The 17,074-nt window shown below is 38.6% G+C and overlaps 2 protein-coding genes across 5 annotated transcripts in view; both read left to right on the top strand.

Moving 5' to 3' along the window:
* Positions 1–1,474: 1,474 nt before the first annotated feature.
* LOC127516668 (zinc finger protein 319) lies at positions 1,475–7,708 on the top strand. Of its 3 annotated transcripts, none has more exons than XM_051901476.1 (2): positions 1,475–1,730; positions 4,074–7,708. In XM_051901476.1, exon 2 carries the CDS (start codon positions 4,319–4,321, stop codon positions 6,089–6,091), a length of 1,773 nt encoding a protein of 590 aa, XP_051757436.1. In that variant the 5' UTR covers positions 1,475–1,730; positions 4,074–4,318; the 3' UTR covers positions 6,092–7,708. The 3 variants fall into 3 exon arrangements, with proteins under 3 accessions (XP_051757436.1, XP_051757435.1, XP_051757438.1); XM_051901475.1 differs by having other exon boundaries at positions 1,475–1,756; XM_051901478.1 differs by lacking the exon at positions 1,475–1,730 and adding an exon at positions 1,769–2,425.
* A 629-nt stretch (positions 7,709–8,337) lies between these two features.
* Positions 8,338–17,074, top strand: part of csnk2a2a (casein kinase 2, alpha prime polypeptide a) — a 27,385-nt gene continuing 18,648 nt past the window's right edge. The window contains exons 1-6 of one of the 2 annotated variants that reach the window (XM_051901490.1): positions 8,338–9,332; positions 9,707–9,818; positions 14,052–14,153; positions 14,340–14,390; positions 16,420–16,479; positions 16,564–16,647. In XM_051901490.1, the coding sequence (XP_051757450.1) occupies positions 9,232–9,332; positions 9,707–9,818; positions 14,052–14,153; positions 14,340–14,390; positions 16,420–16,479; positions 16,564–16,647 (510 nt within the window). In that variant the 5' untranslated portion in view covers positions 8,338–9,231. The remainder of the gene's footprint in view (positions 9,333–9,706; positions 9,819–14,051; positions 14,154–14,339; positions 14,391–16,419; positions 16,480–16,563; positions 16,648–17,074) is intronic. The other variant, XM_051901489.1, reaches the window with a different exon arrangement.

Here is a 17,074-nt window from a genome sequence, read left to right as displayed (position 1 = left end):
TTACTTTTACTTCTTAGATCAAAATATAATCTGATTACGTATTACACATTACTTGTAATGCATTACTTTACTTGTAACATCAAAAAGTAATCTGATTACATAATGCACATTACTTGTAATGCATTACTTTTACTTCTTAGATCAAAATATAATCTGATTACGTATTACACATTACTTGTAATGCATTACTTCACCTGTAACATCAAAAAGTAATCTGATTACATAATGCACATTACTTGTAATGCATTACTTTACTTGTAACATCAAAAAGTAATCTGAGTACGTAATGCATGTTACTTGTAATGCACTACTTGACTCGTAACATTAAAAAAGTCATCTGATTACATAACGCACATTATTTGTAATGTGTTACTTTTCTCCTTACATCAAAAAGTAATCTTATTATGTTATGGATATTACTTGTAATGCGTTACCCCCTAACACTGCTCATTTCAGATGAGACTGACAACACCTGATCGTTAGTTTTTCTCAGAGGAGAGCTATGTTAGAAATGTGTCCATCTTGATCATAATCAGATTTATCATCTAATAAAGGTAAATTGACATACTCCGATTACCTTGACAGGTTGTAGAGATCTCTGAAATCACAACATGAGGACGTGATTCCATCAAAGATACGCAAATATTTTTTTGTATATATTTTATAGTTCTCACATTATTTTATATAACTGTATTGACTGGTTTGTTAAATACACACAACATTGCTGTGTTATTACTGTATTATGTTTAATACACCATCTCTTCAGTTCAAACCATAAACGCATGCTGGACATCTGGAAATCTCTTTGAAAAATGTGTAAAAAGTTACATTTCAAATCTTGTTTTTCATGCCCTAAGAGCAATAAAAACACATGGGGGGAAAATCCTGACTGAGGTTATCATAATTCATGCATGAAAGGGTTAAAATGACTCAAATTCACCCAGCTAACAAAAATATGTTCTAAGAATGTTTTGCTAACATTCTCATTAAGTTATGAAAATGTTATTTCTGAATGTTCTCAAAACGTCTAGTTTTTTTTTTTTTTTATGTTTTAAAAACGTTTTTTTTTTTCTTGGTTATGTGAACGTTAGAAAAAACATTAATGGAATGTTTTCTCTAATTCATGCTTTTGCAAATATTATGGGAACTTTTGAATGTTATCTAAACCATCTGAAAAAGTAGTTTATGTAGTAACATTTAAAAAACATCCAATAGATAGATAGATAGATGACACATCAAGGGCATATAAGAATCCAATTCCTTTAGGATTTACACATATGTAAAGCTAATATAGGTACAAGTATAACTGGAGTCGAACAAAAATATTGACAAAATATTTAATATGTATTTCAGAATACACAATATCTAAATTGCACATGCTGGTTACTCTAAACCAGTCCATATCTGCACGTTGCAACGCCATTGTGAGGACACACACTTACTTCATTATTTGATCATTTTTAACATTATTACTTTACATGGTCGGACAGAACGAGCTGTTTGACAGTTTCGCTCACATATAAGAAAATCAGTGATTTTCCATCGCCTTGATTCCGCCCATATCATCGGGGTGTCCGCCTTGTTCGAGGGGCTGGTCGTAGAGGTCCGATGCGTCACGTTTATTTGGGCCTTCTGCATCCCACTGGCAGGGAAGCGCCCGATTTTTCCCCCCCCTGCCTTAAAACGTCCTGCATATATTTATTACAAGCGTGGATCTTCGGGATAACAAGGTATCGAAGGGAAAACGCGACGCAAAGTAGGTTAAAGCCAGTGAGGTGGCGGCTGCTGCCTCTTTTAACGCAATAGCTACAGTTTAGCGTACTGGTAAACACACTTGCATGGAGCTTTACGTATCATTTGCATGCAGATCTGCAGACGCGTTATGGATCGTTGCAGATTATGTCTTTATTGCATGTGTTGTTTGTGAGTTACGTGAAATGTAGCGATTGCAGAAGGGCAGATTGATAGAGGAGGGCATTAGCAGCGCTGGCTAGCTCTGGCTGCAAGTGTGCATCGGTCAAAAGCTAGCTGAAGTTTTCTTGAACACAAACTGCGAATAAAAAGCGAGGATACTGTTTAATGGCATGCCTTACGATATGGCTTTGCATATGGATCTGTAATATGCAAAGCACGGCTTACATTCTGCACCGGGCAAAAGATTAAGACGATCAAAGGAAATTCCGTATTTCTCCCATTTTATTTCCAGGCTAGCATGCAGTCGGCTCTACAATTCGTGTATTTTAACTTAAGATTCACATTGCATGGCATGATTATTTGTGTTGTATGTTTTTCAAACCATATATGCGTTGTTCTTGTTAAGTGTGTGTGTGAGCATGTTGTAACGGGAATGCTGGTTTTGTGTTTGAAGTCAATTACAGATTGGATCATATCAGTGATGTGCATGTGATTGGTGTAGTAAATACTAGTAAGGGCGCCTTTACTCCTGAGTTTACTCCAGAATCATTATTAACAGCATTCGGGGTTCCCAGAGTCATTGAAAAACCTGGAAATATCAGAGAAATTAATACAAACGTAAAAAGTAATGGAAAATGTCTATAAGGAATGTATTTTTCTAGTTGTGCTTGGCTCATAATTTTATCAGCTAGAATGATAAAAAGGGGGAGGGGGGAGAGCACACACACACACACACATACATATATGTATGTGTGTATATATATATATATATATAATATACACACACAAACACAACTTTCACGCGCAATTGACTGCAAACTGTGCTGCTTTTTCAATGTTAAGTTGTGGATATTTTCAGCAAACACTTTGCTTGGTAAATTCAGTTCAACTGCATTAAAGAGGGCAAATGTTTCATTCAGCTGAACTGTGTATATGCATTTTAAATGCATTATGTTTTTCTCTGCGATGGAATAAATGCACGTCTCTGAGCATATTTAAAGGGATAGTTCACCTAAAAATGAAAATTCTGGCATCATTTACTCACCCTCATGTTGTTCCAAACCTGTATGAGTTTCTTTTTTCTGCTCAACACAAAAGATGATATTTTGAAGAATATGGCTAAACAAAAAGTTGATGGGACCCCATTGACTTCCATAGTATGGAGGGAAAAAAATACAATGGAAGTCAATGAGGCGCATCAACTGTTTGATTAAGACATTCTTCAAAATATCTTCTTTTGTGTTCAGCAGAAGAAAGAAATTCATCCAGGTTTGGAACAACTTGAGGGTGAGTAAATGACAGAATGTCCATTTTTGAGTGAACTATACATTTAATTCAACTGCTTAATGGTATGACCCATTTTAGGGTGGCCAAAATTACAAATTAAAATCGGCACTAGAAATGTATCTTCATATTTACAAGTAAAGCTTTGTATTATGGGTAGACTATTTTTTTGAGCCTCCCCTTTTTCATCTTCAATGAAGTCAGTTTTAATTCATTTTTGAAAAGATTTTATTTCAAATTCACCTTTGGTGTTTTCCACTGCATGGTACGGCTCACTTTTGGAGGGTTTTCCACTGTGTGCAGTACCTAGTACTTCTTTTTAGTAACACCTCGATTGAAGTTCCAAGTGAGCCGTACCGATACTAAAATGTGAGGTGTAAACACTGCAGATCAGTGATTGGTCAGAGAGAATCGTCACTACCAGTGTCATTGGATTTTTCACCATGAGACACCAAACCCGCTAGATTTAAATAGTATCATATCACCGCACAACTTTTTTAAATGACTTGCTTTAAACGAACTTGGAAAAAAGAAATGGCTGTATCATGGTCAGTAGATGAGGTGGTGGTGAAACTATAACGATCAGTCTATAATCCCCACCCACTTTGAAGCGGTACTAAACTGCAGTGGAAAAGCAAACCAAGCCAAAGTAAAGCAAGCCAAGTCATGCCACTCAGTGGAAAAGGGCCCCTTGGAAGTTTGCTGAGGCCTCCTGGTTGATAACCACTGATGTTACGATTTATAAAATTCTCATCCAGTAATAGGACAACGCTTGGAAATTAATTTTTTTCTAAAGACATGGGAGCCCTGAGTGATTCTTGCATGAATGAGCTGCTTTTGTGTAATGACGCACTGTTTTTTTTCCTCATTTGCAGGTATGCATTTGGAGACAATTCTGTGTAGTTTTCTGGAGAAAATTACAGACGTTCCCCCTGGATTGGTATTTAACATTAAAAAAATCACCTTGTCGAACTTTCACACGATGAACGAGTCTTGAACCCCTTCCACAAGACTATTTTAGTATCATTCATGACTTTTCCAATGAACTGACCATCACTCGTTGGAACATTTTTGTGCAATCAGGTCCCAAAGTGCTGATTCCTGAAAGCAGAATTCATACATGTACAGTGGAAGAATGACAGAAGCATGGCAACAGCAACATGCAGTGGCCCCTCCTCCCGTTGGGCACCCCCTTCTACAAGGGGCCGAGAATGCTTTGGGAACTGCAGCGTATGGCATTGTCCTACAGGCAGATCCTGCTTTGCAACAGTCTCAGCACGGCCAACATGCACAGCAGCACCCGCTGCCGGCTCAGCAGCCTCAGCTGCAGGTGGGGAGTGAAGGTGGCCACAAATGTGGCGCATGTGGTCATGATATTTCGCACTTGGCCAATCCTCACGAGCACCAGTGCATGGTTAACCAGGACCGTTCTTTCCAATGCACACAGTGCATGAAGATCTTCAACCAAGCGACGGATCTTCTAGAGCATCAGTGTGTCCAGGTTGAGCAGAAGCCGTTTGTGTGTGGCGTGTGCAAAATGGGCTTCTCGCTTCTCACGTCTTTGGCGCAGCATCACAACGAGCACAGCACTGGAAACAATCCAATGAAGTGCTCTATTTGTGAAAAAACATACCGCCCAGATTCCGCGTCTTCTAACCCTCAGCAGCCTTCTACTGCCGAGACATCCAGTGATGGAGCAGCCATGGGTTCCTCTTCCACTACGGCTTTTCAGAGCTCCGACCGTCCGTATAAGTGCTCCGTGTGCAATAAGGCGTTCCGTCACCTTTCGGAACTCTCGCGTCACGAAAGAGTGCACACGGGTGAGAAACCCTACAAGTGTGACACGTGCGAGAAGAGCTTTAGTCAGGCTTCCCACCTGGCACACCACCAGCGCACCCACAGTGCTGATCGCCCTTATAAATGCGCCGTCTGCGAGAAGACCTTCAAGCACCGGCAGCACCTCGTACGGCACATGTACGCTCACTCCGGCGAGCACCTTTTCAAGTGCAACCTGTGCGAGCTCCATTTTAAGGAGTCATCCGAATTGCTGCACCACCAGTGCCAGCCTGCAGGAGAGCGTCCGTTCCGCTGCGCAGCCTGCGGGAAGAGCTTCAAACGGCCCTCGGACCTCAGGCAGCACGAGCGAACCCACTCGGAAGAGCGTCCTTTCCAGTGCGAGGAGTGTCAGATGAGCTTCAAACAGCAGTACGCGCTCGTTCGCCACCGCCGTACGCACAAAAACCCGGCCGATCGGCCTTTCAAGTGCAATCAGTGCGACAAGGGTTTCCTGCAACCTTCCCACCTGCTGTACCACCAGCACGTCCACGGCATCGAGAGCCTGTTCAAATGCGCCGCTTGCCAAAAGGGCTTCAGACAATCCGGGGAGCTGCTGAGGCACAAGTGCACGGAATCGAACTCCGGATCGAACGCCGTAGAGAAGCCCTACAAGTGCGACGTGTGCGGGAAGGGCTACAAAAAGTCGTCAACGCTACAGCGGCACCAGAACTCGCATTGCACCGAAAAGCCGCTCAAGTGCTCGCTCTGCGGCCGCCGCTTCCAGTCCTCGTCGGATTTCGTGCAGCACCGTTGCGACCCGGCTCGAGAGAAGCCGATGAAGTGCGCAGACTGCGAGAGGCGCTTTAAATATTCGTCCGAGTTGCAGAGACACCGGAGAGTCCATACAGGAGAGAAACCCTTCAAGTGTCCCACCTGCGACAAGGGATTCAAACAGCGCGAACACTTGGCCAAACATGGCATCGTCCACTCCCGTGAAGCCCAGTTCAAGTGCGTCTGGTGTGGGGAGTGTTTTGGAGAGCTTGGGGCTCTTCAAGAACATACAGTTCAACACACTGCAGAAGGAGGGGGTTATCCAGCGTCCTCGTGCATAGAGTAGTCACCGTCTGCTGTTGCTCCTTGCCAAGCGAAAATACCCTCTGCGCGCAATAGTAACACTGCGATTTTTCTAACATATATTTAGTGAAAGTGTACGTTTTACATATCCCCGAAAGTTTCCCATTGGAACTACGTGAAGTGTCAGCTTGTGAAAGTATTGACATACCTCTGGGTAGATATTGGCAACGTTGCATCTTCTCCACTTGCCTCAGATCTTCACAAACCGCACATGTAAATGGTCTCTACTCAAAAATAAGCTTGTAAATTCATGTGCAACTCATATTTAAGACTGGTGTTTCCAACAAAGAAATGCTGAAGCTAAAGATTTAGTTTGAGTTCTGCTTTGTGTCTAAAATTCAGTATATCTAGTAAACCAAGAAGAGAATGCAGTACTCTTAAATTGGTACGCCACCCTGGATCTGCTTTTTGGTCTTCATTCGATTGACCACAACTAGATGTTTCATTGCATTGGTTTTCTTTCTTTTTCTTTCTAATTATTTGGCCTTGTAACTTTCAAATTAACTGCCTTTCTTCCAGTGCTCTCCATTTCATGTTAGTTATGGAACACTGTATGGCCATCTGGACAATATACAGTAGTGATTGTATGTATTCGTAATGTATAACTCCCATCACCTAACCCATGATGTAACAGGGTATATGTATGCATGATTAGCCTAAATAATTTATACAGTTTGTTGTAATCTGTCATGTTAACTTGTAGGCAAATGACTACACTAAAAAAAAAAAAAAAAAAATATTAGCCATTCTTTTTCTCTAGTGCATTTCATCTCTAACAATAGTTTGCAAGCAGTTAAATTTACAGTAGCACAAAGATTTACTTATTAACTGCCAGGCAACGGAGAACAACAATGAAGTATTTTTGTTTGCAGATTGCAAACAGATGGTGTTGCGTTAGATAAACAATGCTGTAGAATTTGTAAAGTTATCTGTACATGGATGTTTTGTATCGCTTCGACATGAGTACAGTGCTAGGATTTAGTATATGTTTGTGTTTCATCATACTGTGCATATGTGATTGTTTCCTCTTGTGAGGATACGCTGTTTCTGTTTTAGTGGATTATTGTTTTGCCACAGACAACTTGTTCAGTTTCTCTGCCACAAATTCTATGTTTGCTTTCTGCTTTAGAAACAATATTGCCATAAATCAGTTAGCATTTGATTTTATGCTTGCCTAATTGGATCAGCACCTGTTTTTTGTTTTAAACCACACATAGATGTGCAGATTTGGATGCAAAATTGCACTGCAGGCAATCAGAAGCTTTTGTAATTATTAATTTGAAACAAATTCAAGAGTATAAATACAGGTAATATGTCTAAAAAAAAAAAAATCTAACGCAGTATTAACTAGTAGTAGAGTGTTTTTTTAAAATGTCAAAAACCTCTTACAATGCAGTGTCTAAATAGTAATTGAATCCATATTAATGATATATTGTATGATGATCCTAACAGCTTGAATGTAAACATTGCAGACGTTTCTGTTTCCCTTTCGATGCCTCTGAAAGCCTTATTAACATTAACGGCTTATGTGTCAGTATTGTTTGTTCTGTTACAGATTTGTGTACTGTTATGTTCATGTGCATTAAATGCAGAGACTGAATGTTGTCATTGCTTGTGAAGCAATATTCTTGATGTTGAATCAAATAATTTATTTCTTTTTTTGTATTAGAGCAAAAACAGGTTTTCCCACCATCTAGCACCTCCTGTATGTCCCCTTAAACGTCTGTTTCTAGATAAGGTAGAGCCTCAAGTTGTAAATATGCCATAATGTGTTGGTTTTTTCACCCCATTATCGCAAAGGTGTGGCATGTCATAACTACAAAACATTTACAAATTAAATGTTTGTAAACATAGATAATCGTTGTAATTATTTGTCAACCAAATGGTGAAATGACTATGTTGAAGTTATATAGTGGGAATAATAATACAGCTTAATTTCTAATATACTCTTGTTATGATGTACAAGGTTTTTACCCCCAAAATATAATTTAAACTTTCTATTAATATGTAAAAGGGTATCCAATGACATACAGTACAATTTGTAGTATAACTGGTGTAATATTTGGTACATATCTTACATTCAATACAAACAAATTATAGAAATAAAATATAATTGTTAAAGCAAGACTGCTTGGAATTCCACATTTAAAACATCCACTCGCTGTTCAATGTCGAGCGCCACAGCGAGCTACAATTCGGGGGCTTTTATTTTGAAAAAGACACCGGAAGTCCACACAGTATTTCCGGTGACTCCATCTAAGCGATAGCAAAATTCGACAGGAACGCTATCCTAGGGGTGATATCCGCCTACCTGTCAGCGGGTCCCTCGATCACTTACTAGATGTAATTGGTGGATATCTGGGAGGAATTGAAACACTCCATTTGATGATTAATCGGAAGTCTGGAGACGTGCGTATCGAGGTTGTAGTGGCCAATTAAACCCATCCATCGACATCGCTAGCTTAGCGCCGTTATCCAGAGGAAACGATATTAAAGTGAAACTGCAGAACCGCTGTAATGAATATTTTAATAAACAGTGATGATCAAACGCTGTTCGCTCCCCGAGACAATCGATCAACTCGACATTTCGTCAGCTTCACGTTGTTTATGTTCCGTTTTACCGCGTAGCTACATTCAGCGGGCTTGACAGGTCTGTGCTTCAATTAAATATTTTCTTCATTTCCTCCCTCGCATCACTGTTTATTTAGATGCAGAACACAAGGACTTTGTGCATACGCATATTACGATCTTTTTAAAGCTGTTATTTTATTTACAAACGGGCACATCTGATTAGGTTTGTCATGAAATCCCCACTTATGTTTTTTTAATAAACTGGCGGTCCATCAGAAAATAAACTATTTTCTGCACCGTTTCGGACGCTCTCTGCTTTTTGCTTTGGCTTTTAGTGGCGCGAGCGTCAGCGCGAGGTCATGCGCGCCGCTGCTGGGCAGCTGTCAATCACAATTGCTCGTGAGAGAACGCATTGAAGCGGCTTGCTACAGTGTTTTACGGTTCCACAATACTTTCTGCAGTATTTCACAACAGAGGCGGTCGACTTGCTGTCGTTTGGAGAGTCTCGTAGTAGTAGGTGGAGGGAAGGCGGATCGACTGGCCAAGCCCGCCATGCCCGGTCCGGTGAGCAGCAAAGCACGGGTGTATGCTGATGCCAACACTGTGAAGAGCAAGGAATACTGGGACTATGAAGCACATGTGCCTAGCTGGAGGTATAGAGATGTTAGCATGAATGCCATTTTGAAAAAGTGCTGTGGTAATTGCATGTTTGTGTATCATAGTACATACAGTACATGGTATTCAAAGTATAGCCAGGGCTGTCATTTGAATGTATTTAGTGGTCCCCCATTGCCTCATGTTAAAAAAAAAATAAGGTAGTTCTATGATATGTCCAAAATACCATGGTAAAATATATATAAAAAAAAGATAGTTCCATGTCGACAAAAACATAAATGTGGTAATCATATGTTAAAGAGTCATGGTGTTACCACAGTACTTGTGTAATGTTTGTTTATATATATATATATATATATATATATATATATGTTTGCACAGTTTTACTTACTTCTTTCTTACTCCGATTCAGCAATCAGGATGACTACCAGCTTGTACGAAAGCTCGGAAGAGGCAAATACAGTGAAGTGTTTGAGGCCATCAACATCAACAGCAATGACAGAGTAGTTGTTAAAATACTGAAGGTAAGAACGCCTGCTCTCTCATTATATCAGGAAGAAGCGTTTTCTTAAAGGATTGGTTCACTTTCAAATGAAAATTACCCCAAGCTTTACTCACCCTCAACTCAAGCCATCCTAGATGTATATGACTTTCTTCTTTCTGATGAACACAGTCTGAGATATGTTAATAAATATCCTGACACATCCGAGCTTTATAATGGCAGTGAGCGGGATCAACAAGTATGAGCTGATGAAAGTGCTTCCATCCACATCCATCCATCCATTATAAACGTACTTCACACGGCTCTGGTGTGTTAATAAAGGCCTTCTGAAGCGAAGCAATGCGTTTGTGTAAAAAAATATAAATATTTAACAAGTTATGAAGTAAAATATCTAGCTTCCGCCAGACCGCCTTCCGTATTCTTCTTACGAAGAAAGTGTAAAACTCTCGCAGTTCAAAACGCTTACGCTGCGCCCTACGCCTTCCCTATTCAACTTGCGGAAAAAGCTTAACTGACGCAACGTTTGCCGGAAGCTGGATATTCTACTTCATAACTTGTTAAATATGGATATTTTTTTACACAAACGCATCGCTTCACTTCAGAAGAACTTTATTAAACGATTAGTCCACTTTAAAATTAAATTTTCCTGATAATTTACTCACTTCCATGTCATCCAAGATGTCCATGTCCTTCTTTCTTCAGTCGAAAAGAAATTAAGGTTTTTGATGAAAACATTACAGGATTATTCTCCTTATAGTGGACTTCAATGGTCTCCAAACGGTTGAAGGTCAAAATTACAGTTTCAGTGCAGCTTCAAAGGGCTTTAAACGATACCAGACGAGGAATAAGGGTCTTATCTAGCGAAACGATCGGTCATTTAAAAAAAAAAAATACAACTGTATATGCTTTATAAACACAAATGATCACCTTAGAAGTGCTTCCGCTTTCCGTATTCTTCAAAAAGCCTACGCTGAATGTCCTACACCTTCCCTATTCAACTTACAGAACGAACGCGGCGCCAGTTCCGTTTTTTCCATAAGTAGAATAGGGAAGGCGTAGGACATACAGTGTAAGCTTTTTGAAGAATACGAAAGTGCGGTTTTGGCGGAAGCACTTAGAAGGCGAACATTTGTTTATATAAAGCATATACATTTACATTTTTTTCGAAAATGACCGATCGTTTCGCTAGATAAGACCCTTATTCCTCGTCTGGTATCGTTTAAAGCCGTCTGAAGCTGCACTGAAACTGTCATTTTGACCTTCAACAGTGGAGTCCATTGAAGTCCACTACATGGAGAATAATCCTGGAATGTTTTCATCAAAAACCTTAATTTCTTTTCGACTGAAGAAAGAAGGACATGGACATCTTGGATGACATGGGGGTGAGTAAATTATCAGGAAATTTTTATTTGAAAGTGGACTAATCCTTTAACCCTCCGGAGCTGTGTGGAGTACGTTTATGATGGATGGATGTGGATGGAGACACTTTCTTCAGCTCATACTCGTTTGGTAACGCATACTGCCAATATAAAGCTCAGATATGTCAGGATATTTATTAATAAATCTCCAATTGTGTTAATCAGAAAGAAGAAAGTCATATACACCTAGGATGGCTTGGGATAATTTTCATTTGAAAGTGAACTAATCCTTTAAAGGGATATTTCACCCAAAATGAATGTTTTGTCATCATTTACTGATGACAAAAACCCATCCAGACTTTCGTAAGATTTTTGTCCATCTATTGAAAGTCTGTGTAATCAATGCGCACATACATATCAAATATGGTAAACAGAAAGTCAAATGTGTTTGCTTGCCATACGAGAACCAATAATGTTTGATCTTACGGGGCAAACATGCATAGCTGAGTTTACCCTGTTTGATGTACGTTTGTTGTGTATGTTTATGGCCCTGTATCTGGATTTAAGATGCATTTTGGTCGATCGGATCACAAGTGGACGATGCTAAATACAGGTGTAAACAGGGTGTAAAACGTTTTGAGCTTGTCCACTTTTGACCAATTCCAGAGGTAGTCGAAAACGCATTTGACCGGATTGCTTTCGTAGTGTAAATGCTCACGTGGTCGAATGTGTTCAAACAGCCATTAAAGACCGCCTACTCTCCGCCTACTGACCTAATGCGTAAACATTATGGGAAGCGAGCTAGTCGGACAGGATTTAAACTTCGGATTGTCTATTTACACTAAGTACTAATAGCGTCCCTTGTTGGCAAATGCTATTTACAATGCAGCAGTAGCGAGTAAGGCTCGCAGACCTGGCTTTTAACGTGATCGACGCAGGTTTGAATCCGCCGAGCTCGCATTTATTTTCAATAAAAATGAAAATAATGTTCTAAAAGTGGAAATAAACTGCCAACGAGTGTTTAATAATATTAAAAGTGTTTATTGGGTAGGGTCAGGGGAAGGTGTTTTTATTCTCCCAATAAGGCTGCATTCATTTAAAAATTTTAATAAATACAATCATTTACACTGTGATATTATTGCATCCTGTTAATGTACAAAAATACTGAGGTGCAAATAGTATCTGCCAATATAAAGTATAGATAGCATCTAATTACGATTTACTCTTATTGCAAAGAACTGATACTGTTACATGGTGTAAATATAATCTATCGCTATTTTCACCCAGTAATCGCTAAGAAAATGCTGCTATTGTCACTTAGTGTAAATAGCCGCTGCCTTTAAACTTTGTCGCCTGAAAAACAAAGTTTGGTTTGAAGAGGAAAAACGTACCGAACACAATGTTCTCTCACCATTCCTGATTTCTAACACACTCTCACAGCGTTCGGCGGTCTTGTGGCTATCAGAGCAGAAACGAAAGCTGAAAACTCTCCGTATGTTTTTCCGTCATCTCCGGTAGGGTTCATGTGTAAACCGCGTAAGCTTATTTTGCCCATTAGATGAAAAGATCTGAAAAAACCTATACCCATAGATCCTCCCCTTGAAGAAATCAGGACAGAAGGGGTTGAAAGTGGACAAAAGAGACAGCTGTAAACGTGAATGTGTCTCTCTCATCTACTTGTGATCCGATCAACCAAAACGCATCTTAATACCAGGTGGAAACAGGGCCTATGTGTGAATAAAATACTGTATTAAATATATTCGTCATATATATTCGTCTCTTTAGAAAATTTTAGCCACTTTTCCACTGTCGGGCCGAACAGTTCTAAGAATGGCCCGACTGTGGAAAAGCGGCTTCTGATTAGATTTCTCAATTCATATGGATTACCTTTACAATGTCTTTAATGTACCTTTTGAAGCTTAAAAATAGTGTAGGGTGATATGGCAACAAATATGGTCGCAATATTTTTTCCATATTAATCTATATCGTTATTATATATCACGATATATAATTTGATAATGCTGCCAGCTTGGAGATTATCCTAAAAATGACTGAAGCCTGGAGAAACCAGATGATTGATTTAATTTAATTTAATTTAATTTAATTTAAGAATATAGTTTATTAACAAAAAAAATAAATAAAAAAATGTAATGTACACTTTTAATATTTGACATATTTTGCAGAATGTCTGGGCTGATTCACATAAAATGTATTTTTCAATTCATTCATCAAGATGCACACCAGTGATGTTTTTTCTTTTTTCCATTGTGTTTATAAAAGCTGCTTACTGTCTGTGAAACCAAGCCACAGTGTTCTAAAAAAAACTCGCCGCTTATCTTAAAAGTTGTTCAACTTTTAAAGAATGCGTCTCGAGCTTTTTTTTTTTTTTTTTCTTTTCAACTGAACTTCGTCTGGTGCTTTAAACCGCAAAAACATATTCTGTTTGAACAAGCCCTTGATCTTCACTTTGTCGCTTTGAAGAAACCCAAACCACTTCCACTTCCATTTCCTCAGCTTTGGAGGGTAGCGCAATTTCACTTTTGTTTCCCTCTCTGGCTCTCTGCAGACTGACTGGTTGTTGTCGCGTGTATTTCTGCTGTGCGATAAAATGGTGGGGTAATTCACATTGAGTGAAAATGTCCAAAGCTTATCATCGTTATCGACATAAATTGTGTCGCAATCTTGATATGATATCGTCGAAAATGTTGAATACATAGAATTTCAATGGATGGACAAAAATGATGAGAGAACATTAAAAATATCTTAATTTGTGTTTTATAGATTAGTAAAAGTCTAAAGGGTTTGGAACAACATTTTTTTTTTTTTTTTTTTTTTTTTTTTTTAATTTTCATTTTTGGGTGAACTAACCCTTAAATTTGTTTTCTTTCTCTTTTCAGCCTGTTAAGAAGAAGAAGATTAAGCGTGAAATCAAAATTCTGGAGAACTTACGAGGAGGAACCAACATCATTCGTCTTGTAGACACAGTCAAGGACCCTGTGGTAAATCTTGCTCTTTAAATATATGCCACCGTTTTCTACAGAGTTCTGTTTTGCTAAATTAGTCTTAAGTGCATACTGTTTCCATCTTAAATTTGTATTGGTTATTATTTTAAATTTTTTTTTTTTTCTTGTTATATAGAATATAATATAATATATATAATATCTTTCTTTTATCGTATTCCACAGTCTAGAACGCCAGCCCTTGTGTTTGAATACATCAATAATACGGATTTCAAGGTACCAGTTTTAATTACTAAAACTATATAACTTGTTAAACTGAGGATTTCTAATTTGTTTTGGCCAGCTGAACCCCTTTGACCTAAAATAGGTGCTTAAAGTACTCCCTGAGATTTAGGTTAATATTGCGAGAATTTAACGGCACATTCACGGATCCCTGATGTCAGTTAAAAGTCACATGACATGCGGGTAAACAAATAAAATAGTATGTTTGATAGTTTTTATTTTTTTTAAAAAATGCATATTTTTTGTAATTTTACACTTTTTTTTTTTATGGTTTAATTAATTTCCGTATTTTCTGGAAAATAAGTCACACCAGTACGAAGCCCCTAAAGGGACCTTTGCAAAAATAAAAAATATACAGAGTTTTGTGTGCGCACGCGTTACAATTTCATTTGTGCGTCACTGCCTATGAAGAAAGCAAGAGTATGGATGCACATGAACTAATAAAGATCTATTTGCTCAAAATTATAAAGAAAATGAGAGTATGGATGAATTAATAACTATCTATTTGCTTAAAATTATGAAGAAAATGCGAGTATGGATGAATAAAGGTCTATTTGCTCAACATTATGCAGAAAATGCAAGTATGGATGTGCATTAATTAATAACAATCTTGCTTAAAATTATAAAGAAAAGGGGAGTATGGATGCGCATTAAATAATAAAGATCTAATTGCTCAAAATTATGAAGAAAATGTGAGTATGAATGAATAAAGATGTATTTGCTCAAAATTATGCAGAAAATGCAAGTATGGATGTGCATTAATTAATAACGATCTATTTGCTGAAAATGTGGCTTTCGTAGGGCAGCATATATCACGGCCTTACGTCCGCTTTAAAGCATTCTCTGTGACGGCCGGAAAAACACGACATGAATGGCTGTGTACATTGTTCTTTTTGCCAAGTTAAAAAAAGTCCAATACAGTAACAAGTGCTCAAAATGTGGCTTTCGTTAGGGCAGTGCATCATATTTCAAGGACTTATATCCATTTTAACGAATTTAACTCTGTGGTGGCCAAGAAATCGCACTTGGAACACAATCGGAAATTGGGCAGTGTGCATTGTCATAATGCCACGTTTAATGGTTCATGAAAAAACATTGGTACAGTAAAAATGATGATAATTTATTGCACGGATTACAATTTCCGGTTTGTGTATACTATAACCTATTTCATTACATTTCATTACGTTTCTCATGCGCACATGATATGTTTCTCGTGTGCACGCGAAAGTCTGTATATTTTTATTTTTGCAAAGGTCCCTTTAGGGGCTCCGTACACCAGGGCAAAATTGCAGTGTTGAGGAAAAAAAACACAACATAAGTTGCATTTTATTACATTCTGAAATAATGTATAATAAACATAGCTTATGTTGATTCTGTGACACTAGTGGCACCAATGCTGGGACTGATTTGTTTTTTTGCGTATATTTGTGCATACTCCTATTTTGTGTGCTTGACGATAAAAGCACAGTATGTAAGTTTCGCCACTAGAGGTCGCTTATTCAAAACAATAACAGGCGTAGTTGGATGAAGCAGTGAATGAGCGTGGAATCATGGGAGGTGTCGTCTTCACCTCCACAGGCGACGGAAAGCAATCCGACGGGAAATCAAGTTCATGGATGAGCTAATACATTAAAGTTTTATTAACGTTACTGTGGTATGAAGCAGGGCGATGCCGAAAGGCGCAGGACATTTTACATTGCTGTTTTTTATTATGCTTATATTCCTCTGCCGCTCCTTTCGTTTTGTTGTTTATTTTATGATCAAAGTTTTATGATTACTGTTACTACAAATAAAGCTCTTTCTGATTATGCTGTGTTAGCCACTTGACAAAATAGCCACTTGAGGCATTGTACAAACATGTTACTCACGGTAAATCCTGAAAACAAGAGATTCAAATAATAAGACTAACCGTGTTGAGCTATATAGCAATGACTAGTTTTCTGTCTGTAAAGGTATGCAAACAGTTGCTCCCCTATCTGAATGGGCCATCTAATGTCTCACATGATGTTGTTCTGATTTGTAGGATCTCTACCAGAGACTAACAGACTTTGATATCCGGTTTTACTTGTATGAACTTCTTAAGGTGAGCATGCTGAAATAAGATTACACTTTCATGTATTTTCAACAGGAGAGTGTGTTTATGCATGTGCTTTGTGTCTCTTTGCAGGCACTGGATTACTCTCATAGCATGGGCATCATGCATCGGGATGTCAAACCTCACAATGTCATGATAGACCACCAAATGAGAAAGGTGAAGTCAGTAACCAGCATTGTGCATTTGTTAGGGGTTCAAGTGCATAGCGCTGAAGGATCAGCATTCTCCCCTAAATGTGATCAGGCAGACCAAACAGTAAATTGTAGACACTTGAAATTTTGAGGGATGGTAGTACTCACACCATCTACAACATCACCAAGGCTTGCCCCGATTGGCCTGATGGTGGCGCTACAGCGGTCAAAATGGCTCATAACTCCTAAACCGTTAGGCGTAGACTCAAGTGTCTTATATTGTTGGAATCCTTGGCTTCGTCATTCTGATGAAATTTTCTGGTATTTTGGATTTTTTGAAAAACCTACGTTTACGAACTAGCCATAGGTTTTTTTGTCTGATTGGAACCAAACCAGGAGTCTCTGGAGTCAATAATTATCAAAAAAAAAAAAGTTGAAATATCGATTCACAG

Source organism: Ctenopharyngodon idella, chromosome 7 (assembly GCF_019924925.1).
Source record: "Ctenopharyngodon idella isolate HZGC_01 chromosome 7, HZGC01, whole genome shotgun sequence".
NCBI classification, from domain to species: Eukaryota; Metazoa; Chordata; class Actinopteri; order Cypriniformes; family Xenocyprididae; genus Ctenopharyngodon; species Ctenopharyngodon idella.
Note: the sequence above shows the minus strand (reverse complement) of the source record. Positions and strands in the feature narration are given on the sequence as shown.

Excerpts from the sequence above, each read along its gene's own strand:
- LOC127516668 (XM_051901476.1), top strand. The coding sequence starts at position 4,319 with ATGTACAGTGGAAGAATGACAGAAGCATGGCAACAGCAACATGCAGTG.